The sequence below is a fragment of the Canis lupus genome, chromosome 1, assembly GCF_048164855.1.
Source record: "Canis lupus baileyi chromosome 1, mCanLup2.hap1, whole genome shotgun sequence".
Lineage (NCBI taxonomy): Eukaryota > Metazoa > Chordata > Mammalia > Carnivora > Canidae > Canis > Canis lupus.
In genome coordinates this window covers 118,004,390-118,028,529 of record NC_132838.1, presented here as the reverse complement: position 1 = coordinate 118,028,529, position 24,140 = coordinate 118,004,390, and the positions used below count along the sequence as shown (strand labels likewise).

Below are 24,140 nucleotides of genomic sequence, written 5' to 3'. Positions count from 1 at the left end.
CCCACCTGCCAGGGCGCTCTGACGCCGCCCAGCCGCCGGAGGACGTGGGCACTAGGATCCCCAGTTTCCAGGAGAGGAAACTGAGTCTCAGTCAGGGGCACAAGGGGACCAGATGGCCCTGACCCTCAGGGGAGCGGTGGGGCCGTGGTGAGGGGCGGGGCTGGAGGGGGGCCTCCCCCTTCACCTCTCTTTTTCTCCCCCAGAGACTGTGCCGTTATCCAAGGCCCCGGACCAGCAGGTGGAGCCCTCCCCGCCATGGCCCAGCTCCTGCCCCAGCCACCTTGGCCCCCATCAGCCGAGGGGGGCGACCCGGGCGCATCAGGGCCCCCAGCCGAGTGGCAGAGCCAGCCCCCACAGGGTCGCAGGGCGGACGGCCTGGCCCCTGAGCCCTGGAGGCTTCTGGAGGTGCCCTCCATTCACATAACACCATGCAGTGACGGAGAGTCACCCCCTGGCACCCCAACCCCCCAGCGCCTACAGCTGCCGAGGACCCCAGACCCGGAGAGTCGACCCCGGGACAGGTCAGCCGGGGGTCGGGGCAAAAAATGAGGTGCTCTCCCTCTCTAGGGACTCATGCTTGAGGGTGGCTGACGCCGTCCAGGTGCGGGAGCTGGAGGGCAGCTGCAGTGGGGCCTGACGGGCAGTTGTGAAGGAGACGCAGAAGGAGAAAGAGGCAACTGGGAACTGCGCTGGGACAAGTGGCTCCGAGCTCTCTGCTCTCCTGAGCGAGGCCTCCTTAGGGGGGAGGGGACACCCCTTGGGCACACCCAGGGGTTTACAGACTGCATCGTGACCCTTTAAGGGCCATGAAACCAAAGTAGTGTGTTGCGATCAGCACTTTTTCCAAACAGAAATAGGATAGAATTGAAAATACAGTGTATGAGGTAGTGAATAAGGGTGGTTTCCTGACTTTTGTGACATTACATATATTTCTACATGTCACATATATATTACATATATTGTACTAGAGGCCAGTGTAGAAGGTACGTCTTGCTGCAGTTCATGGGAAGAAAAAAAGGGATAAAAGAAAAAAAGAAAGAAAAGAACAAAGAAATGGGGACACTTGGGCAGCTCAGAGGTTGAGCGTCTGCCTTTGGCTCAGCACGTGATCCTGGGGTCCCGGGATCGAGTCCTGCACCAGGCTCCCCGTCCTGCTTCTCCCTCTGCCTGTGTCTCTGCCTCTCTCTCTGTGTGTGTGTCTCTCATGAATAAATAAATAAAATCTCGAAAAAACCCCACAACAACATGTAAGCAAAACTTCTGCAAAGAAATGCTGCCTCTGGCACAAGGAGACAGGAGTCGAAGGTTCGAGGCTGCAGGGGGAAAGAAAGAATCATACTAGCCCTGAATAGAAATATCCAGGTCCAGGGTTTCTTCCAACAATGGACACCAGATAAGAGTTAAGGTTTATGAAATAGGGCTCTGTATATCAGAGTGGAGAAGCCTCAGCAAATAATGATGATGGAGAAACATAAGTTGCAAAATGATACAGTAGGAGCCTAATTGTGTATCTTTTAAAAGACATCCAACAATAGGGTATATTGTGGTGGCTGCATCCTGAATGGAAAAGTGCACAGCAGGCACCCACACCGGCTTCAGGGCAGTGGGTATCTTGGGGGCAGGAGCAGAGAGAGGAGGGATCGGGAATTGGGCCTTTGTGCCTGTAAAAGTTTGTTTTAAAAAAGAAAAAAAAAAAAAAGATCTGAAATGAAAATGGCGAAATGTCCACATCTGTTGGATATGGGTGGTGGGGCTGACCATTTTCTTTCTTTCCTGTTTGAAAGAAATATTCTCTAATTAAAATTCTACAAGTATTTCAAAACAGGAAACAGGCAAAGAGAAGTACAGTTGACCCTTGAGCGACGTGGGGGTTAGGAGGCACGGACCCCCCCACACACACGTGCAGTCAGAAATCCAAGTGTGACTTTTGACTCTAAACTCAGCTGTTAAAAAATAAATAAAAAAGATAAAAAATAAAAAATTAACTTAGCTGTTATTAACAGCTATTAGCCTACTGTTGGCCGGAAAGCTTACCTGTAACACAAACGTGTGTTAAACCTAAATAGGTGTTAACACATATTTTGTATGTTATCTGTATTATACACAATAAAGTAAGCCAGAGAAAAGAAAACGTTTCTAAGAAAATCATACGGAAGACAAAATACATGTGCAGTACTGAATTGTTAAAAAAAAAAAATCCGTGTATAGATGGACCCACACAGTTCAAACCCATGTTGTTCAAGGGTCGTCTGTATGGAGACAAGAGAACTGTGAGGGGAGGGAGATGACGGCAGCAGGGCCTCTCTAAGGCCCCAGAGGACTTCTATGCAGAGGGAACCCCAAGCTCAAAGTCCCAGGGGCGGGAATGTGTCTGGTGAGTTAGAGGAACAGCAGGGAGGCTGGGCGGCCCAAGGGAATGCAAAAAGGGGACAGGGAGGAGGGGAAGCCAGAATGGGGACGAGGGCCACACTAGAGCCCCCTGGACCAAGTAGGTGAGGACTTGGCTTTTACCTGGCTTGAGATGGAGCCACCTGAGGGCTGGGAGGCAGGAGGGCCCTGACCTAACTCAGGGGTTCCTAGGTTCCTTCTGGCTGCAGGTGGGGCGCAGACTGACTGCAGGAGGCTGAGAAGCAGTCAAGTCGCTGTCGTGGTGTCCAGCACAGGGGGCAGTGGGGGCCAAAAGTTTAGATCCTGGAGAGATTTTAGGGGTGGAACGTACACGGATTGCTGAGACTTTGGATGTGGTTGTGAGGGAAACAGAGGGGTCTGGAAAGATGGAGTTTGGGGCCCGCCGTCCCCCAGAACGGAGAAGTGGAGTGGGGTTTCTGGGGGGCGGGGGTGCTGCAAAGGTGGGGAGAGGGATAGGAATGGCGTTTTCTCTAAGAGGTGGGGACAGCATGCCCATGCCGTGGGGAGGGGCGGGGGGCGTCTCCGCGCGGGGGTAACGAGCCAGGACTGGGGCGGGGCTCACATTCCGGCGTTTCAGGCTCGCGTCCACAGTCCACACCGACCCTGAGCCCCCGCGGGGGGGGCGTCCAGCTCCGCGGCCTACCCCGGGCGCGACCTGGGCCAAGTCCCTTCCCGGCCGCGAGACGGGGCTTCCCCAGCTGCAGGGGGGCTGCCGCCGCCACCCCGCGCCGTCCCGTGGGAAAGCCCTTTAGCGCCAGGCGGTGGGGCCGCCGGGGCGGGGGTGACGCGCCCAAGGTCCCAGCTCGGCTGAGGGCCCGGGAGGGCTCCCTGGGTCCAGCCCTGCGGGGTGTGGAAACCGCTGCGAGGCGGAGGCGGCCTCCGGGCCGCGCCCCATTCCCGCCAGCGGCGCTTCCTCGGGGCTCGCAGCCCCCGCCCTCGCCCCCCACAACCTCCGTCCCGCCCTCGGGGGCGCGCTGGGCCGCAGACCCGCTCCGGGACGCGGAGGGGGCGCAGCCCGTGCCCGGGCCTCGTGCTGGGCTTCCGTCTCCTCGGCTCGCTCCCGCCTCCGTCCGTCTCGGTCTCCGGCTCTGGCCCCTTCCTCTCTCGCGTTTCGGCGTCTCGGGCGGCCCCGGGTCTCTAACCGCCCCCCCGCCCCGCCCCGCCCCGCCCCGGCCCCGCGTCTCTAACTCGCTCGCCGCTCAGGGCTGGGCCCCGCCCCCCGCCCCCGGACCCAGGGCCCTCCCGGGCGCCGCGCAGCCCCCCTTCCCGCGCGGGCGGGGGCGGCGCCGTGACGCGGCGGGGCGGGGGCGGGGCGGGGCGGGGGCTGCGCTGACGCTGCGGCGGCTCCCGCGGCTCCGGCTCCGGCCTTTGTGCGGGCGGCGCGCGGCGGGCGGCGGGCGGCGGCCTCGGCAGGCCCGGCAGGTGCCCCGCGGGGACGCCCAGCTCAGCCCAGCCCCGCTCGGCCGGCCCTGCCCTGAGGCCGGCGCGCCCGCCGCCGCATCCATGTTCGAGTAAGGACGGGGCGGGAGGGCGGCGCGGCGGGGCCGGGGCTCGGCGCTCGGCGCTGGGGTGGGGGCGGGGCGGGGCGGGGGGCGCGGGCCTGCGGGGAGGGCGCCGGCCTAGCGGGCCGCGGCGGGCGGGCGGGGCTCCGGGTGCTCGGCGGCGCGCACGACCCCCGCTGCCCGCGCCCAGGCCACGGAGCCCGGGGCAGGCCGGGGCGCAGCCGCCTCCCGGCCCGGGCCCCCTCGGGGCCGCCTCGTCCGCGGGAGCTGCTGCGGGGGGGCTCGTGGCCGCCTGGCCTCGGCCTGAATTCCGGGTGCTGGGCCGGGACTGAGCTCCCACCCCCCGTCTGGGCCGCGAACGTTTTCGAGTGTGAATTGTAGGTGTCTTGGAAGTGTGTGTGTGCGAGTCTGTGTTCCCGCTGTGCATCCTGTCTGGCCGCGTGTGTAATTTACGTCAAACTCCATCTGTGACTCCATGTGTTACTGTAAATTCCTTGAGGAGGTTTGGTTGCGACTCTGCCTGTGTCTGGGGGCCCTGCGTGTGTGTGTCTGTGACCTTCCACGGCTGTAGAAGCGTGGATGTGTTATCCCATCCCATCAGACCATGCATGTCTGGTTGTGACTTTGGTGTGTGTATGCATGTGTCTAGGTCTCCTAGTGCACAGGCAGCTGTGATCCTCCCTGGCTGTGTGTGCACGTCTGTAAAAATTACCTCTGTTTCCATCGGTGGCTCTAAGGTGTCACTAAGTTGCCTGTGTGTCCAGTTGTGACTTGGTGTGTATACGTGGTGTTAACAGCTCTTACCCTCCGTCTCTGTAATTTACCTTGGAACACATTCATGCCTGGCGCAAATTTAAGTTAGTTACCTGCGTGCGTGCATCTGTGACACTGTGTCTGGGGCCTGGCGGATATGGCTGGAACCCCCTGGGGTTGTGCCTGTAATTTACTTCCGATTACATCTGTGTGTGAAAGTTCCTGTGTGTATCCATACGTGACAGTTTTGTATGTGCCTGGGCTTCTGTGTGTGTGTGTGTGTGTGTGTGTCTGTGTGCGCGCGCAGCTGAGCCCCTCAGGGCTTTTGTGTGTGTGAAAGCAAGAGGGAGAGAGATCCCTTGTGGCTCCTAGTGGGCCCGGGACGTTTTTTCCTTCTTTCCTGAGACCCTTGACTCTTTGGAACAGTAACGACTGACACTCCTCCTCTGTGGGAGTTTATAAAGCATGTCCCACGCATTATTTCAATACCGGGCCACTGTGTTAAGATGTGTCCATGACCTCCTGGGTCCTTCCTTCATGGCTCTGTGAGCGTCCAGGTTCTCCCGCGGCCACAACAGCTGACGCCTCCGTCGCTTGCCACATCAGAGCAGGCCTTCACTAGGTCTTCCCCGCCAGGTGGTGAACGCCAGGAGGCCTGGCTTAAGTTTACCTACCTTGTACCTGCGTTGGCTGAGTTCCTCTGTGGCCGCTCTTTTAGTTGTATGGCTCTCCCTCTGGAACATGATTTGCTTTCACCTCTTCTCTGAGACCTTCTTGTGGCCATACGTGTGAATGGAATTTTGTGGAGCTTTCTGTGGTTTCCGTGACCCGCTGCAGCTGCATGTGTGCAGCGTGGACAGGCATGTGCGTGTAACCTCTGGGACCTTGGGGCTGTAGCATACTTGTAATTATGCTAGAACTCTGTGGCTCTGCGTGTGAGAGTAGCACACCCGCGATACCACCGCTGTGTGGGGATGGAGTGGGGGGGGGGACTTGTAACAGTGGGGGAAGTACCGTTTGCCTGTGATACTGGCTGTGTGCAACCCACACCACGTTTCCCTTTAGTACACATGTAGGTGTGCAGCTGCCCTCTTTGACCAGAGGGAGCGCTGGGCCTGGTTAGGCCCAGGAAGTCCCAAGAGAGGTGTCTGCGGTGGCAAAACCCTGTTTTCTTCCGAGTCCCTGCCCCCCATAACGGTCCTCAGCCACAACCGGCCCCTCCCTTCCCTGTGCCGCAGCCTGCCTGCTTGGGCAGCCTCAGGGCTGTGCCGCTCTCTGGCACTTCCTCTTCCTCCTACAGAGGAGCACTATCTGGGAGCAGGAACCCTGCCCTGTCTGTGTGTTATGGGGCCTGTCCTTAGGCAACCCTCCCCTAGACCTGTGGCTGTGGGAGAGTAGGACAGGTCTGCATTTTAGCCCAGAGAGGTGAGATGATGAGGCTGGGGTGGGGGTGGGGTGGGGAATGTGGTCACCTCCTCCTTCAGAACCCTTCTGTAGCTCACCAGTGCCCTCAGGGTGAAACCCAAACTCCTGACCAGGGCTACAGGGCCGGAGGGGGGCCTGTGCCCTCCTGTCTGCCTTCCCCTACCCCGCTGCCCACCTCACTCCTCAGGCCTGCCAGGCTCAGTCCTGTCCCTGAACTGCAAGCCCCTGTCCCTAAAACAGTCTTCCCCTGTCCTTTGGCAGAGCTGCTCTTGGTCCTGGGGCTCAGCTCAGGTGTGCCCTGTGCCCACTTAGCCTTCCTTTGTTTCCTTGGCCCTTAAACTTGAACGTGCTTCAGCCTCCCGGGCCCGCCCCCAGGTTCAGAGTCTGGAGGTCTGCAGCGGGTCCCAGGGGTTCCGGGTCTGCCCACGCTGCTCGGGCCGCTTTATAGCAATGACCAGTGTCTGAGGTCCGCATCTCCATTTACACGTTCTCTTGCGCATCGTCCCTGTTCCCCAGCTGGGGTGTCAGGTCCCTGCAGGTGGATGGTATCCGCTTTGCTCACGCGCGGTTAATGAGTATTTAGTGAGTGAATGATGGAGCTTGGGGTCAGCTCGGGCTCTGAGCCCCAGGCGAGGTGTTGGTGTGATACCTGTCAGGGTCGCCTTTGCATCTTGAACACAGGGGCAGTGGCGGGGCCTTGTCCTCCGTTGTCCGACGGCCCCGGTTAATCAAACCAGGGGGCCTTCCACGTGCTGGGCTTTCCGTGCAGTTGACATTGAACAACGTGGGGGTGAGGGACGCGGAGCTGCCGTGCAGTGAAAACTGGTGTGTGACTTTTAACTCCCCCAGAACTTAGCTACTAACAGTTTGCTGTTGACCAAAAGCTTTGCTGATGACATAAACAGTTGATTAACATATTTTTGGGGGGAGGATACTCTCTGTATCATATACTATATTCTTACAATAAAGCCATCTGGAAAAAAAAACTATTAAAATCACAAAGAAAATACGTTTACAATATGGTACCGTATTTATCGGATAAAGTTCCCGTAGAAGTGGACCCACGCAGTTCAAACCCATGTTGTTCAAGGATCATCTGTGTATTATTACCTCACTTTCCCCCCCAGACAACCCTGTGAGGCGGATGCTGTTATTGCCATTACAGTCAGGCAGAAAATGAGGCCCAGGTGCAGACACTTGCCCAAAGTCACGCAGGGAGTGAGCGGCTGGGGGTTGCCGAGGGCTGGGCAAAGCTCACACCTAATTGATTCCAGGTTCTCAGCCCACAAGAGCAAATGCTCCTGGAGCAGCCCCTTCCCTGCGGAGGGTGGGGAGAGACATTACAGAAAGTCGAGCGGGGGAAGTGCTGATGTGGAAAAGGATGAGGGAGAGCGATTGAGAGGTGGGGAGTGTGGGTTAAATAGAGAGGAAGCCGATTTGGAGAAGTGTCCACTGAACCCTGATGTGAAGGAGGCGAGGGAGTCCTCTGGACATCTGGGAGGAAGGGCGTTTGGGAGGCGGGAACAGCCAAGGCAGGGGCTGGAGAAGAGTGAGCAAGGGGTTGGTGAGAGGGTCCAGCCCCAGGCTTTTAGCTGGAGGCAGGTGCAGCTCGGGGGAGGGTCCCCAGCCTGACTCAGGTGTTCATAGTTCCCCTCTGGCCACAGGTGGGGAGCAGAGCCGGGGAAGGGTGTCAGGGAGACCTGAGAGAAGCAGCTGCAGTAGTCCAGGGGGAATGACTGTGGCCCGGGTCACCACCATTTATTTACTTATTTTATTCTACAAACTCATTTCACAAGTGTGACATGAATGCCCACCCTGGGTCCTGTCCTGAGCAATACCGGGGACAGAGCAGTGACCAAGACAACACCAAGGCTTGCCATTGGGGAGCTCACAGACCTGTGGGGGAAGTGGAGCTGTCGTCGGACAAGCGACAGCCCAGAAGTAGTCAGGGCTGGGATGGGGAAGCAGAGGCAGAGAGTGGTGGCAGAGTGGTTAGGGACAGGGTGCGAGCTGCCCGGGGCCCACAGGGAGGCTCTGTCCGGGAGGCAGGGGTGGAGGGCAAGCGTCCTGGAGGACGCACACGAATTCGCTAGGCGAAGAAGGCCAAGGACAGTCTGCAGTGAGGGAATAGCCTGTGCTGAAGCTTGGAGGCGAGAGAGGGAAGTTTGAGGAGCCCCGAGCCGTCCGGGGACTCACCTCCACCCCAGAGTAGATGGAGGCCCCCGGGATAGAGCCCTGCCCTGACCTAAACCACTGCGTCCTGGAACAAGTGGTTGCTGCCTCGGGTCCCAGCTGCTTCCTCTGGGAAGCAGGATGGCGATACTGTCACGTGCACGGGGTTGCCCGAGGACTAGGGAATCCGAGGGCGAGTCTTGGTACAGGGCCAGCAGGTGTCCCTCTGCCGCTCCCGCTCTCGCCGGCGCACAGATCACTCGTGTAGCCTCCGGTGTTTGTTGGGAGTTCACTCCTGGGTACAGTTTTGGGTGCCGGGGACAAGGTGGTAACTAAAACTTCCTTAATCCACAGTCGGAGGCCACAGTGGGCCAAATCAACAGGCCAACAGGATGAGCTGAGGTTAGTGTGAGGTGGGCCTCGTGGGCTGGGTCCCCAGGGGAAGGGGAACGTTGAGCCAAGCGAGACAGCCTGTTGGGCTGGGCTGCGGAAGGACATTCCAGGCAGAGGGAACAGAAGTGCAGAGGTCTCGACGTGGGAATGCAGTTGGTGAGCTCAGGGACAAAAGGAAGCTGGGGTGGCTGAAATGGAGGATGTGGACAGGCCACCCCAGAGCCTTGGGTGACAGGGTGAGGATTTGGCCTTTACCTGGAATGCAGTGTAGCCAGGAGGGGCTCTGAGCCAGCAGGCCCTGGCCTGAGCCTGAGTGGGTTCCCAGGCTCCCTGTGGCTCCGGGTGGGGAACATACTGCAGGGGGGCGGGGATGGGGACAGGGAGCCCAGGGAGAGGCTGCTGGGATGTCCAGCAGGGGAGGATGGAGGCCGGGCCGGGGCGCTGGAGCAGGGGAAAGGGGTGTAATAGAAATGACGGAAATAGATTTTGGAGATAGAGCAGGTGGGACTGGCTACCAGGTTAGAAAGGAAGAGCAAACAAAAAAATTAAGCAGATGCTTAGGTTTTTTAGCTCAAGCAACTGAGTAGGAAGGGGCTACTCAAAAAATATTCATAAATGAATTAGTAATTTTAAAAATGGCAGGTGTCCTTGAGAGCTCACTATATGCCAGGGGCGACTAGAAGCACTTATGCCTATTGATTCCTTTAAGTGCCCAAACAAGCAGATGAGGACACTTATTTATCACCCGTGGGTCACAGATGAAGTCACTGGGGTGCAGGGAATTAGGGAACTGCTCGCTCACTGGGTCCTGCTGCTAGAGGTGGAGGCGAGAGGGTAGGTGGGGGTCGATGGGCTGCTGTGTGGGCCTCCCAACAAGGCCTGTCCCCACACCTAGCCTGTCCCCCCCATGTCCCTCTTTCTCTTCTCCCCCAGCACCACCCCCCATTCCGGCCGGAGCACTCCAAGCAGCTCCCCGTCTCTCCGGAAGCGGCTGCAGCTCTTGCCCTCAAGCCGGCCCCCGCCTGAGCCTGAACCGGGCACCATGGTGGAGAAGGGGTCAGACAGCTCCTCAGAGAAGGGTGGGGGGCCCGGGACACCCAGCACCCAGAGCCTGGGCAGCCGGAACTTCATCCGCAATAGCAAGGTTGCCACAAGCCCCGCGGGCTGGGGAGACGGGTGGGAGGGCAGGGGAGTTTAGGGTTTCGTTCTGACTCTGCTCCTTTCTCTTGCAGAAGATGCAGAGCTGGTATAGCGTAAGTGTTGGGCAGGGGTCTTGCCGGAGCAGGGAGAGGGAGGGGGCCGGGGGATTGGGTGCTGCGGTCGGCGGCCCTAGGGTCCCACCCTGAGCTGCTGCTTGCTTCCTGTGGGACCTCAAGTGATTGCTTAACTTCTCCGGGCCCGTGTCCCGGGAAACTGTCCCAGCCTTACAAGGCGAAGGGGACACCCGCTGAGAGCCCGTGATGCTGGTGGGTGGGTGGCGCAGGGACCGGCTTGTGTGCACCGCGGTCACCGTTAGTCCTGTGTTGGGGGCAGCGGCAGCCGGGCGGGAGCCGGGCCCCAGGAGACCTCAGAGAGCTGGCGGGGGGCTGAGGGGCTGCCGGGCACTTTGTGGGGCGGGAGCAGGGGTGCGAGCCCCCCTCCGGGTTCTTCCCTCCCAACCTCCCCCAGATGCTGAGCCCCACGTACAAACAGCGGAACGAGGACTTCCGGAAGCTGTTCAGCAAACTCCCAGAGGCCGAACGCCTCATCGTGGGTGAGCCCTGCCGCCCGGTCCCAGTCCCCGTCCCCCCGCCTCGCCCGCCCGCCCTGGCCGTGGGCCGTGTGTGTGACTCGGGTGTCTGCTGTCTCTCCCCTCGGCCACCTCAGATTACTCCTGTGCCTTGCAGCGCGAGATCCTCCTCCAGGGCCGCCTCTACCTCTCTGAGAACTGGATCTGCTTCTACAGCAACATCTTCCGCTGGGAAACCACAGTGAGCCGGCGGGGGTTGGGGGGACCAGGAGGGGCCGGGCCGGGCCGGGCCGGGCCTCCTCTGACCGGGCCTCTCGTCTTCAGATTTCCATCCAACTGAAGGAAGTGACGTGCCTGAAGAAGGAGAAGACAGCCAAGCTGATCCCCAATGCCATCCAGATCTGCACTGAGAGCGAGAAGGTGCGCCGAGGGCCTGGGGGGAGTGGGGGGCTGGGGTCATTGGTCCTAGCCGTCCCTCCCACCCCGAGCCCTGTTTGTTCTGCACCCCGAGCTCTCAGATCCCTCGCTTTCTCTTTCTTTCCCCGCCACCCTGCTGGCCTGGCCGAGGCTCCCACCACCTCTGACCTGGACCCCCGACAGCAGCCCCTCGTCTCAGTCCCCTGGTCTGTCCCCTCATGCAGCTGCTCGGGGGTAATATCTATAGTAAAATTCCTCCCTCCCATAAATCTGTCAACTCAGGCATCCCCTCTCCTTGGAAGCCTGCCCTGACTGTCCGTTCTGTCCTGATGATTGTTGCCTCGTGGTCCCAAGACGGCTGCCTGACACCAGTGACTCAGACAGGAAGGGAGAAGGGAGTGGTGGGGAGACTTCACAGCAGACTTCCCGTTGTGTTTTATTGGCCAGATGTGGACTAGGTGACCACCCCCACTGGTCGAAGGAGACCGGGAGAGTGCCCTGGGCAGCCCCCTCACAGCCCGTCTGGGGGCAGGGCCAGGGGTCGTCTCCTCATCACGGGGACTCACAGGATGAACATTCTGGGGCGGGAATGAAGGGATGCAGGAGTGGATACATCAGGATGGAGATCGGGGCACAAAGTGTGGATGGCGATGGAGCCTCCCCTCCCTCTGGCCCTGCCTGTTCTCCGCCCCCTCACGCCCCAATCTCTCTCCTGCAGCATTTCTTCACCTCCTTCGGGGCCCGGGACCGCTGCTTCCTCCTCATCTTTCGCCTGTGGCAGAACGCGCTGCTTGAAAAGGTAGGTCTGGATGCGAACGGATGGGGGGCTGCGGGGATTCATGGCACCGGGGGCGCCAGAACTGGAGGCCCCTTGGCTCCCCTCCGTGGGCATAGACCCGTCAGGGGGCCGCCAGCAGCTCTAGCGCCAGGCCCTGCCCATGCGTACACCTCGCCGTGGTCCCTTAATTCACCTCCACAAATCAAAAATGCTCTGACAGTGAGGGGGTGCCTCTGTGTGTGTGGTAGCAAAATCTGACCTGAGCTAACGTGGCTGTTTATGGTCTACGTCCACACTGGCTAATAGAACTTTCTGCCATGATGAAAGCATTCTCCATCCATGCTGTCTGCATACAGCAGCCCCTGATCATCTGCGCCTACTGAACTCTTGAAAAGCGGGTGGGTTGAAGATCAGCACCTTTAATTTTATTTAAGTGAACTTGAATGGCTGCACGTGCTTCCTGTACAGCACAGGCTACATTTATCTCCACGTGACTGACTGTCCATACGCCTCAGGACAAAAAATGTTAACGTGGATGACTGGGGTAAAGCTTAGACATAATCGTAATTCAACATGAAGTTATGGTTTCTATCCGAGAGCATATTCAGCCAATGATTCTCAAACTGTGTAGCTACAGGAACCCTTTATACTCTAAATGATTGTAGACTCCAAAGAACCTTTGGTTAAGTGGGTTATATCTACCAGTGTTTACTGGATCAGAAATTGAAACTGGGGAAAACTCTTAAACATGGGAATACACGAGCACATGCTGCATTAGCCACCAGAAAAAGACAGCATCACATGTCACGTAGCCTCTGGAAAATTCCACCATATACTAGTGTGAGAATAAAAGTGAAAAAGGCAAGTAGCGTCTGACACTGTCAGTAACACTGACCGTACTTATGAAAATAATTTTGATGTTGTGGATCTCCAGAGAGGGTTTGGGGACCCCCAGAAATCCTCCTTGGACCATACTTGGAGAACCTGTGGTATATGTTACACTGGATACTGAATATAGCACATTCATCATTGTTGGGACCATATTACTACATACCGTATAGGTGCTGTATTATCTTTCTTAAAACCCCAGACTTCTTAATTTTGACGTATGTCTTGCCCCAGAGGTTTTGAGTAAGGGCTTTTAGACTCTGTGCATTCCCAGGGTCTACGGTGTGCTAGCCTGCAGGCTCTCCTGCCTTGCCCACTGTGTTTGCGTGAGTTTACTAAGTAGGATACAGTCGGCTGCAAGTCACTGAAAACTCAACCACACATGGTTGAAGCAAACAGATCCTGAATTACTCCATGAATCCTAATAATAGCTAATACTTAGGGTGCTCCTGGGTGCCAGCCCCTGCTCTGAGCATTACATGCATTGGTTCACTTTATCTTCACAACCACCCTTATGTTTCACCAGTGAAACATGGAGGGGTAGCCTTGCCCGTGGTCATGAGAGTTTTCAGCAAGGGTGGGGTTCTGACCCGTGGCCCATAGGGTCTGTATCATACTGATGCTCCTCTAACCAGAGGTCTGGAGGCAGGCAATCCAGGGTGGGTTTGAGGGCTCCCCCCATGTCATAAGGACCTCACCTCTTGTTTATTCTCCCACACTGTCTCCCTTCTACATATTGATGTTTTGTCCACATGCTTGTTGCCTCGTGTTGCAAGATGGTGGCTACGGCCAAAGGCTTCATGCCCTCCCTCACATAAGTGTCCCAAACGTGAAGGAGAAAATAGGTGGGTAGAAAGGGGACCTTCCTTTATCAGAGAGGGAAAGCCCCCTTTAAACCAATTTTTCTTTGCGTTTCTTTGGCTAGAACCAGGTAGCATAATCACCCTCAGTTGCAAAGGAAAAGATGGAAAAATTGGTGTAAACCAGTTATAATTTATCTCTAGGGCTGGGGAAGAGTTTCACCCCAAACAAATTGAGTTTCTGCTGTGAGTGAGGGAGGGAGGATAGATGTCAGGTAGGCATGGCATGATGTCTTTACTGCTGGCCTCAGAAGGCCAAACCTGCCCCTCCAGCTGTGCTGTGCTCATGTCCTGTCCTCTTGCGGGCAGTGCCAGCCATGCCCATCCTGGGGGGCGAAAGTGCCAGACAGGAGCCCGAGAGAGGGACAGTGCAGAGTCAGAACCTCCAAGGAGGGTACAGGCAGAGGAGGCATCCGAGGTCAGTCCCTGGAGCCAGACCACCGGGGTTGGAGTTCCAGCTCCATCACTGAGGAGCTGAGCCACCTGGAGCAAGTAACTGAACCCCATCAGACAGGGACTTTCCTACTTCATAGCCCCCAGACCTGGGAGCAGAGTTAAGTGCTCAGTCATGTCAGCTCTCATGAGGCAGCTTGCCCAGTGGTTAGCTCCAAGATCTAGAGCAGCATGCCCCACCCCCCACCTGGGTCACACCTCACCACTGCCACTTGAACACCTCTGTGCCTTAAAATGACCATGTTAGCACTTTATAGAATTGTTCTGGAAGATTCAGTGAGTGTGCCCATGGGTTGGAGTTAGAGGAAGGCCTGGCACTTGGAAACAGCTCAGTGGTTGGCTCCCCTGCTACTGTTATTACTCCTCCACGATGCTCCTCCATTATAGCCTTCAGCTGCTCTGGCCAGGAACTCTCGGGAAAACAGGGGCAGCACAGCAGAGATGGGTGGGAGCCCTGGCTCTGGAGTCGGGCTGGGCTTGAATCCCTGAGCTATTCCACTTGTGGAACCTCAGACACATGTCCCCCCCTCCCTGGGCCTCCCTCATCTTCTCCTCTGTACATCTGGAAATGCTAACCTCTTGTGAGGACCTAAGGGGAATGTCCTGAGCACCCTGACTCCTGGTGATGGGGAATGGAGCAGGGTTGGGTGAGGGCTGGGACTGGAGACTGTGCTGCCCTCTCGTGGACACCACAGGGATGCGAGCCCGGGGAGTGGGCGGGGGTGGGGGTGGGGGGGTGGCTAGTGGGGACAGGGATGGAAGGGCTCTGGCCTAGTGAAGTGGAGGCCAACCCCATGTCCTGCTTGCCCAGACGCTGAGTCCCCGCGAGCTCTGGCACTTGGTGCATCAGTGCTACGGCTCAGAGCTGGGCCTCACCAGTGAGGATGAGGACTATGTCTGCCCCTTGCAGCTGAACGGTCTGGGGTGAGTCAGAGGTTGGTGGCTGGTTCCTGGGGTCGGGGGAGACCGTAGGGGCTGTGTGCAGAACTTTTGGAGTCCTGGGTAGACCGAGGTGGGTGTCCAGCCTGGGAGACCAGGAGGGTGTGTGGGGTTCAAAGGTACGGTGATCCCAAACCCTCCCTTTCCCCGCAGGAGCCCCAAGGAAGTGGGAGATGTGATTGCCCTGAGTGACATCACCCCCTCGGGGGCAGCCGACAACAGCCAGGAGCCGAGCCCTGTGGGTTCGCGCCGTGGCCGCCTCACCCCCAACCTTTCCCGGGCCAGCAGTGATGCAGACCACGTGGTGAGCCCAGGATGGGGGACAGAGGAGGATGGGGAGTGCTGTCAGGGAGAGGGACAGACCGGGGCGGGGGGGGGCAGGATGGAGAGGGGGCAGCCAGAGGGCCAGAGAAGAGGGGGTTGGAGGGGTAAGGGAGGAGATGGACAGAGGGATGGGGTAAGGAACGAGGGAGAGAGAGAGGCAGAAGGGCAGAAGACAGGAAAAGACTCTGAGACAGAAGAAGCAAGACTTGGATGGATGGGAGGACGGAAGGGTGGATGGACAAAGACAGACCGATGAGGCATGGAGGCATGGAAGGATGGGTGGGCAGGAGAGGCACCCAGGCACCAGGCACCCTGGTGGGGCCGAAAGGGGCCCTCATCTGGGCAGCCCCAGGGCCCCTTGCAGCACGCCCCCCCAGCGTTGGTTTTCCTACAAATCCGTCTGGCCAGTGTGGGTGCACGGGGGCCTCGGGCTGGAATGGGGGTGGGATGGGGCTGGATGGAGCCTTTCTCCGCAGGCAGAGGAGGACAAGGAGGAGCAGACAGACAGCCAGCCAGACGCCTCCTCCAGCCAGACAGTGACCCCGGTGGCTGAACCCCCAAGCACAGAGCCTGCCCCGCCCAACGGGCCCGCCTCCCTGGGCCCCTTGGATCTCCTGCCCAGTGAGGAAGTGTTGACAGACACCAGTAACTCCTCCTCGTCCACAGGGGAGGAAGGTGAGGGGGCGGCCCCGTCCTCCCCGTGGGTTACCCATGACCAGCCTCACCCAGGCTGGCGTTAGCAAGGGGTTCACCGGCTCGGGGGACTGGAAGCTCCAGGGGCGGGCGGGTAGGGCATTCAGATGGCGAGGCAGCCACCTGTCCTGAGCTCCGCCGGGCAGGCAGCGCAGGGATGGAGAGGAGCGCAGGCTGAAGCCGGATCCCCAGCCAGGGGCCCAGTGCCGGCCACACTGCCGTGGGACTTGGGGAGGCTGTTTAACTCCTCATCCTCCTCATCTGAAAAATGGGGGCAGCGATACTAATACCCACTTCATAGGGTCCCTGCTAAGAGACCTTAAGGACCACAGGGTCCCGTTAAGAGAATGAAAGGAGTTAATATGCGAGCAGTGCTCAGCCCACTGAGCGGTGGCTCTTGTTACTATTGTGTCCGTTTTTCCTGTGCCAACTTCCTTCTCAGGAAGCCTGTATTCTCGCGGGGGCCCAGGAGCCCCAGCCCGGGCCCCCTCGGCACCCCTGGCCCCCCTCAGCCTAGCCTAGCAGGGAGAGAGCGAGCTTCTGAGCTTCTCCCACGGGCCGCACCCCGAGCTCTCGGCTGGGCTCTGATTGGCCCAGCTTGGAGCACAGGCCCACCCCCGGGCCCATCAGTGTGGGCCAGGGTCACGGGGCGGGGTGCCCTGGGCGTGTGTCCCGCGTGAACCAATCGCGGTGGCTCTGGCTGAGCCTGGGGCAAGGCCCCCCCAAAGCCACCCCTGTGGCAGAAGGGGGCCAAGCTGCGCTCCGGGGCAGCGCCCGCCCCCAGCCCCCGCAGCCCGGGAGGCCAGGGTGCAGAGGGGCAGTCGCCAGGGGGAGACCCGGGAGCTGCCCTGGGGGGGATGCACCATCCAGCGCCCCTCTCGCCCCCCAGCTGACCTGGCCGCCCTGCTTCCCGACCTCTCCGGCCGCCTCCTCATCAACTCCGTCTTCCACGTGGGCGCAGAGCGGCTGCAGCAGATGCTCTTCTCAGACTCGCCCTTCCTGCAGGGCTTCCTGCAGCAGTGCAAGTTCACAGGTCGGGGGGGCCCCCGGGTGACGGGGGCGGGGGTGCGGGGAGGACGCTGGGCCTGGCCGGCATCGCCCTGCGCGTTGGTGCGGCTGCCACATCCCGGAGACCTCACCCCTCTGCCTCGCAGCTAGCTGAGTGCCTCGGGCAGGACTCTGAGCCTTTCTGCCTCAGTTTCCTCATCTGTACATTAGGGGTGTGATGATAGTCCCTGCCCTGTCCGCGGCCCCCGAGAACTCTGAGTTGATACTAGAAACGAGCCTCGAACAGCGGTAGGTCGGGAGCGTTTAATAAGCCCAAGCTCGCGATCACACACTTGCTGCAGAGGCCGGGGCAGATGAGTTCGAGAATCTAGAGAAGCGCAAGTCACAGGCGGGCTGGGACTCTGCACGTCAGAGGGCTGTCAGGTCACAGACAAGGATGGAAGGATGGATGGAAGGATGTGAGATTGGAACCACGAGGCCTGAAGGAGGAACTCTTCTGGGGAAAGGGAAGGAGACGAGGGGAAACCCGGGCGGCCAGCGGGGCACCTGCAAAGGCCCTGAGGCCAGGGGCGGACCCTGGGAGGATCCCTTGAGGCCGGGCCTCTGTGGCTGGTGTGGCGAGGTGAAGCCACAGCGCCAGGGATGTGGAAGGGTTCCCGTGGGACCAGGCGAAGAGCTCAGTAGGCTGTGGAAGAGCGTCAAGCAGCGAGGGGTGGGTCAGATGCTAGTCTTCCTGTTCTTTTTTTTTTTTTTTTTTAATTTTTTAAAATTTATTTATGATAGTCACACACACACACACACAGAGAGAGAGAGAGAGAGAGAGAGAGAGAGAGAGGCAGAGACACAGGCAGAGGGAGAAGCAGGCTCCATGCACCGGGAGCCCGATGTGGTATTCGATCCTGGGTCTCCAGGATCGCACCCTGGGCCAAAGGCAGGCGCCAAACCGCTGCGCCACCCAGGGATCCCTTCCTGTTTCTTTATCGATGTGGGTGGAAATGAACCCCGTAGAACCCCCTGCAGGATGAGTGAGACCGTGCCTGGGGTTCCATGCGTACGTCCTAGAAGGACTGGCACATCAGATTGAGGAACTCAAATTCTGTCCGGGGCCCTGGAGAGCCATGGAGTGTTCTAGGCAGGTTGGGGGCAGGGGCAGGCTTGGCTTTAAGAAGCTACGCCTGGACCTCAGTGGAGACTGGCGCCAGAAACTCGGGCGGGGGGACGGAGTGGGACCCTGGGCAGGCAGGGATGGGCTGAACCAGGAGCCACGCTCAGGAGGTCAAGTGAACACACGGGAGGGAGTGTCCAGGGCAGGGCCCAGGGCTCTGGGGAAGCCTGGAGGGTGTGTGTGGGGGGCTACCCCTGCGACGGGACCCCGAGAGGAAGGGAGGTTTAGGGGAATGCCGAGACCAGTGGGGGAGCTGGTGGGTATGAGATGTCTGGGGAACTTCAAGGGAAAGGTGTTCAGGAGGTCACAGGATCCTAGGTCGGAGGCTTAGGGGAGAAGCCAGGACGGGTACAGAGAGGGAAACTGAGGCTGCAGGAGCGGACGAGATGGCCCCAGGATGGGTGGGTGACGAATGTAGGGAAGAGAGAGGTCCCAGCTCTGATTATTCCCAACACCTGCAGTTTTAGGGTGTCCAGAAGGAAGGTGGGCCAGACACGTGGTGGGGGTGCAGAAGCAGGGCAGGTTTGGGGGCGAGTCCCCAGAGAACTGGAGTTCTTTCCCACGGCCTGCGGGCAGAAGACTGGAGAATGGTCTCCTCATTGTGTTCCTCCCTCTTGCAGATGTGACCTTGAGTCCCTGGAGTGGGGACAACAAGTGCCACCAGCGCCGAGTGCTGACGTATACCATTCCCATCAGCAACCCCCTGGGCCCCAAGAGCGCGTCGGTGGTGGAGACACAGGTGGGCCAGGCAGAGGGGCTGGCGGGGTGGGGGGCACGGCCCGGGTGGAGCGGCCCTCACCCCCGCACCCTGGTCTCCGCAGACACTGTTCCGGCGTGGCCCCCAGGCGGGCGGCTGTGTGGTGGACTCGGAGGTGCTGACACAGGGCATCCCGTACCAGGACTACTTCTACACTGCCCACCGCTACTGCATCCTGGGCCTTGCCCGGAACAAGGCCCGGCTCCGGTGGGTAGCGGCCCCTCGCCTGGCGCTCTGGGGGTCCTGGGGTCCCTGCCCCGCTCTCCCCAGCCCAAGTCAGTTGCTTGCACCCTGCAGAGGAGCGCACGTGTTGGGCCCCGAGGCCTCTGACCTCGGAACAGTAGAAGGCAGAGCGCAGGGACTCGGGTCAGCTGTTGTCCGCTCTGGAGGCTGTGCTCTGTGCCTGGTGCTGTTCCCGACAGCGGGGGGACAGCAAACCGGAGGTGTCTGGCCTGGGCTGCCACTGCCCGGGAGGGGGAAGGTGGGGAGGAATGGGTTTGGGGGAAGATCAGGAGCTCACGTTTGGGACGTGGAGAGCTGTCTCAGGGACCCCGGGTGGAGCTGGGGCACAGCAGCGTGACGGAAGAGTCCGGGGCGAGGTGCAGGCTCCGCTGCTGGCGTGGGAGGGCATTGCTGAGGCTGGGACACTTGCCAAGGGGTGCTTGTTTGTCTGTGGGGGACCAGGGGCCCTCTCTGAATGGATGGACGGAAAGCACCCGCTTGGAATGGTTGGAGTCAGACCCTGATCCCCTCACCCTGTCCCCCCAACCCCAGAGTGTCCTCCGAGATCCGCTACCGGAAGCAGCCCTGGAGCCTCGTGAAGTCACTCATTGAGAAGAACTCTTGGAGCGGCATTGAGGATTACTTCCACCACCTGGGTAGGGGACAGGTCGGCCAGGGCGGGGACGGGGTCGTGGCCCGGCTAGGTCCAGCCATGCGGAGGCCTCCCTTGTGTCCACAGAGCGAGAGCTTGCCAAAGCCGAGAAGCTGTCCCTGGAGGAAGGCGGGAAGGATGCCCGAGGATTGCTGTCAGGCCTGAGGAGGCGCAAGCGGCCCCTGAGCTGGAGGGGTCACGGCGACGGGCCCCAGCACCCGGACCCCGACCCCTGTGCCCGGGCTGGCATGCACACCTCGGGTGTGTCCCTGAGGCCGGGGCAGGGCAGGCGGAGGAGCGGGGGCCGTGGGTGTGCTGGGACGGGTCTGACTCCTTGGTGCTCCCCATCAGGTTCCCTCAGCTCGCGCTTCTCGGAACCATCCGTGGACCAGGGCCCCGGGGCGGGCATCCCCAGCGCCCTGGTTCTCATCAGCATTGTGTGAGTAAGGGGCCCGGGCTTTGGGGTCAGACAGGCCCGGGTCTGCGTTCTGGCTGTGTGACCTCGGCAGGTGCCTGGCCTCTCCCAGCGTCTGCTGAAGCCAGAGCGTGGGCTCACCCCGTGGCCTAGCGGAGATGACTGTACCGCTCCGTTTGTTGTGGAGAAGTCTGTCCCGCTGGGAGAGGGGGACCCTGGGGGCTCTGGGAGGTCGGAGGGGGGCCTGTCCTCACCCAGGGGGCAAGGAGGGCTTTCTGGGGGAGCTGACGCCCAAAGGAGGTGGAATGAGGTGAACCGGGAGAGCAATGGAAAAGAAGCGCTGTCACTTACACATCTCAATCCTGTCTTCTGTGCCCGACCCTCACTTGGGTGACACTGGGGACAGTAGTGACTAACAGACCTGACGCCAGGCCAGAGAGCTAGGGGTCAGGGCCGGGCCGGGGAGGCTGGGGGAGGCTTCCTGGGGAAGCAGAGGTCACTCACTCAGCCCCTCTGGGCCTCTGTTTTCCAGCACTGGCCAGAGAGGGGCTGCCTGGCGTGCTGGGGGGCACTGGGGGGGCTCTCATGGCTGGGCGGCTCTCACCTCCTTGTCTTTCCGTTGCTGCTTCCGCAGGATCTGTGTGAGGTAGGGCCCTGCATCCTGCACCCCCCTCACTTCTCACCTCAACCCCCAGCTGCAGCCCCTTGTCCCTACCTGAGCCCCCAGCTCTCCCGGCAAGGCGGCCTGCTGTGGCAGTTGAGGGCGGGGGTGTCAGATGGGCCTGGATTTGACCCCTTGACTTTGCTGCTGCTTCTGGTCTGTCACCCTCTCTAAGTCAGCCTTGTCCTCTGAGAAGGGAGGTGATTGTGGTGCCCCTTCAAGGTGTGGTTGTGTGGGTACCGACTTACGAGAGCATCTGTGTCCTGACTCTGACCTCTGACCCCTGCCCTCAGCCTCATCGTCCTCATCGCCCTCAATGTCTTGCTCTTTTACCGCCTCTGGTCCCTGGAGAGGACGGCCCACACCTTCGAGTCCTGGCACAGTCTGGCCCTGGCCAAGGGGTGAGTAGATGGCCTGCAGGGGATGGGAACTCGGGCAGGTCCAGAGAGGCCACGGCCCTGCTCAGGCCCTGCTTCCCTTCCAGCAAGTTCCCCCAGACGGCCACGGAGTGGGCGGAGATCCTAGCCCTGCAGAAGCAGTTCCACAGCGTCGAGGTGCACAAGTGGAGGCAGATCCTGCGGGCTTCCGTGGAGCTTCTAGACGAGGTGAGGCTCTGGGGCTGCAGGGCCCCGTGTTCAGATCCCAACGTGTGGTAGATACATTTGGGCCTCAGTTTCTTCCTCTGTAAAACGAGGAAGCCATTCATAGTCCCCAGCTCCCAGGGTTGCTGGAAAAATGGAAGAAAGAATCGGCTCTCATTGGAGGAAGAGTGTCCACGGTGTGTGACTTCAGGGATGGCTGAGTCCAGCCACTCCCACGCCATCTCTTGACTCTGCTCACCCCCAGAGTTGGCTTTGTTTTGGGGCATCCTCCCCTCCCGCCCCTGACCGAGGCAATAGCAGCAGCTCCAGGCTGACCTGAAAAGGAAAGAACTCATTCTCACCGGCTGCTGGGCTCACGCGTCCATCGCTGAACCGGTGACAGCGGCTGGGGGCAGGCGGGGTTAAGGCTGGGGTCCCATCCCTCAGAGGGATGGCAGGGCCTCCCCATGTTAAGAGAAATTCTGATGATTTTCCTCTCCTAAATTGCCAAGGGCACAGAGTCAGCTTCTCGTATTGGTTCACCACAGACAGATTGAGCCGGGCTGTTCTCTGGGCTAAAAGGACCAACTGATTTGCCCCTCGAGGCCAGCCCGTGAGAGGGATGCTCTTGTTACCCGCCGTCCAGCAGATAGGGATGCTAAGGTCTGAGAAGTTCAGACGTGCCCAAGGTCACCCAGTGGGGAATGAGAATGGCCTTCCCGTGTGCCAGGTGCTACATGTTTGCCCGTCAGAACCGGAGCTAACCCTGTGGAGCAGGGCTGTGACTGACCCACCTTTCAGCTGAGGGACCGGGGCAGGGGAGGGGCTTGCCCAAGACCATCCAGTGCGTAGCAGGGCTGTGACTGGAACCTGGGCCATCTGGGCTCCTCCCATCGGCCGCAACTTAGAAGTTACACTGGGTGCAGTAGGCTCCCCTGTTGTCCCCGGCTGACCTTGGCAGGGGGCAGGGCCCCTCAGGTCTCTCCCCAGGTCCTCAACTGCAGGAACCCCTATGGGTGCTCACCCCCCCACCCTGCCCTTTCCTTCCTCCCAGATGAAGTTCTCGCTGGAGAAGCTGCATCAAGGCATCACTGTCTCAGACCCCCCCTTCGACTCCCAGCCACGGCCCGATGACAGCTTCTCCTGAGGGCAGACACCCAGCCCTGCGGCCAACCCCCCCTCCCAGTGGACAGATGGACACAGAGCCTCGGCGGCCACTGCTGGCACGGTGTGAGCGCCGGGAGCCTCCCGCCCACCCCTCCCAGAGGCCCAGCCAGGGGCCACGCAGACATGGGGACCACAGAACCGAGATGCACTTTAGACCAGCGTGTGCGAGTCCAGCTGCCATCGCCTGCCCAGCCAGGGAGCTGGCCCGGCCTACGGCAGGCCCCTTCCGCTAACTTATTTTGCCCAGCTGGGGTTGTGGGGGGTGCCTCTGGGGTGCACGATTCCCTCAGCTCTGGGTTTAATGTATTATATTTATTTGGGGTGACAGAGCCCCAATAAAGGGTTGGAAATGGCTGTGGCTGTGCCTGTGGGGTCCCTAGGAGCGGGCGGGAGCCTCCGGTTGTGCTGAAGGGGGGGAATCTGTCCATTTTCAGGGGCTGAGTCATTAACACGATCTGGGACTCTCCAGCATCTTCCACGAGCTTTGCGTCATCAGGGTCCCGTGCTGGGGCTGTGAGGACAGACTTAGGTGCCTGGAGGCCTGGGTTCAAATCCCCTGACCCTTAGCAATCATGCAACTGGGGTCAACCCTTCTGAGCTTTGGTTTCCCCTTCTGTGCAATGGGCGTAAGAGTGGCACCTGTCTCCGGGGTTCTTAGAAGTGAATGGTTCTCCAACTTGAGCTGCCGCACAGTCTCCCCGAGGGCTTGTTGAAAAACAGACTTCCAGACCCTCCCCACCCCCCGGGGTTCAGAGTCAGCAGGTCTGGGGTGGGCTGAGAGTCTGCACTTCCATCAAGTTCCTAGGATCTCCCTTTGCCAGGCACTCTTACGAGAGATGAGTTAATAGATGTGGCTACTCGTAACAGGGCCTGGCACAGAGTAAGTGTTCAACTAAGCTTACTCTTACCATGGAAAAATTGGGGTGGGGGAGTAAGTGCTGTAGTAAGCACCAAGTGTGTACCAGGCTCTGTGCCAAGGCCTGGTGTTCATTTAAGTCTCACCCTGACCCCCTGAGATGCGGTAGGCAGATGGGCACATGTCTGAGGCCACTCTGCAGGAAGACAACAGCCGCGGGCCTGGTCCCTGCTTCTCCACATTTAAATGCAAGGTCCTGTCCCCTGCAGGACCCTACAATGGCCTGTCTGGGTTGAGGCCATCTGGACTCCTGTCTTACCAATGAGGAGGCCAGGTGTCTGGTCCTGGTCAAACCCAGGTCTCCCTCTCAGCCCTGGTCTGGTTCCAGAGTGAGTGAGAGGTCAGGAGAGACCTTTGACATGTCCCGGTCAGGCTGGAAGAAACTTCTCAACTGATGGCTTGGGACAGAGGACTGGACAGAGGGGTTGGATGGAGGCAGGAAGGACCACAAGTGGCACAGCCTCTCCTCTAGCTGTGTGATCATGGCAAGTTAGCCACCCTACGCCTCAGTTTCCCATACCTGTTAATTGGCAATAATGGTAACACCCGCCCTATAGAAAGAATTACAGTTAATATTAGGAAAGTGCTTAGAAGAGCACCAAGCCCATAGTAGGTGCTCAGTGAACACCAGCTTGTAGGGCTGTGAGTAGGTGCCCTCGCCCAGTGCCTCAGGCCTGTGCTCACTGCCTCTGCCCGTCACTCGCTGCCCGGGGGAGGGCCTGGTACGGCAAGGGAGTTATTTTCTGCAGGGCAATTTCACAGCCCAGGAGGTGTTGGCAGAGAGTCCCAGACCACAGAGGTGTCCATTGTCCCTGGCTTCCTGTTCCTCTGCCCCGAGCCTGTCACACACCCTGGTTCCTC

The 24,140-nt window shown here is 59.6% G+C and overlaps 1 protein-coding gene across 3 annotated transcripts; it reads left to right on the top strand.

Moving 5' to 3' along the window:
* The first annotated feature begins 240 nt into the window (after positions 1-240).
* On the top strand, positions 241-22,717 carry GRAMD1A (GRAM domain containing 1A). Of its 3 annotated transcripts, XM_072781500.1 has the most exons (20): positions 3,898-3,920; positions 8,616-8,663; positions 9,588-9,798; positions 9,887-9,907; positions 10,323-10,407; positions 10,521-10,624; positions 10,708-10,803; positions 11,519-11,599; positions 14,591-14,703; positions 14,872-15,022; positions 15,519-15,717; positions 16,625-16,768; positions 18,529-18,647; positions 18,730-18,872; positions 19,440-19,543; positions 19,627-19,800; positions 19,891-19,978; positions 20,909-21,016; positions 21,100-21,220; positions 22,251-22,717. In XM_072781500.1, the coding sequence occupies exons 1-20, from the start codon at positions 3,913-3,915 to the stop codon at positions 22,341-22,343; spliced, it is 2,211 nt and encodes a 736-aa protein (XP_072637601.1). In that variant the 5' UTR covers positions 3,898-3,912; the 3' UTR covers positions 22,344-22,717. The 3 variants fall into 3 exon arrangements, with proteins under 3 accessions (XP_072637592.1, XP_072637608.1, XP_072637601.1); XM_072781491.1 differs by lacking the exons at positions 3,898-3,920; positions 8,616-8,663 and adding an exon at positions 241-521; XM_072781507.1 differs by lacking the exon at positions 8,616-8,663 and having other exon boundaries at positions 3,769-3,920.
* Positions 22,718-24,140: the final 1,423 nt, after the last annotated feature.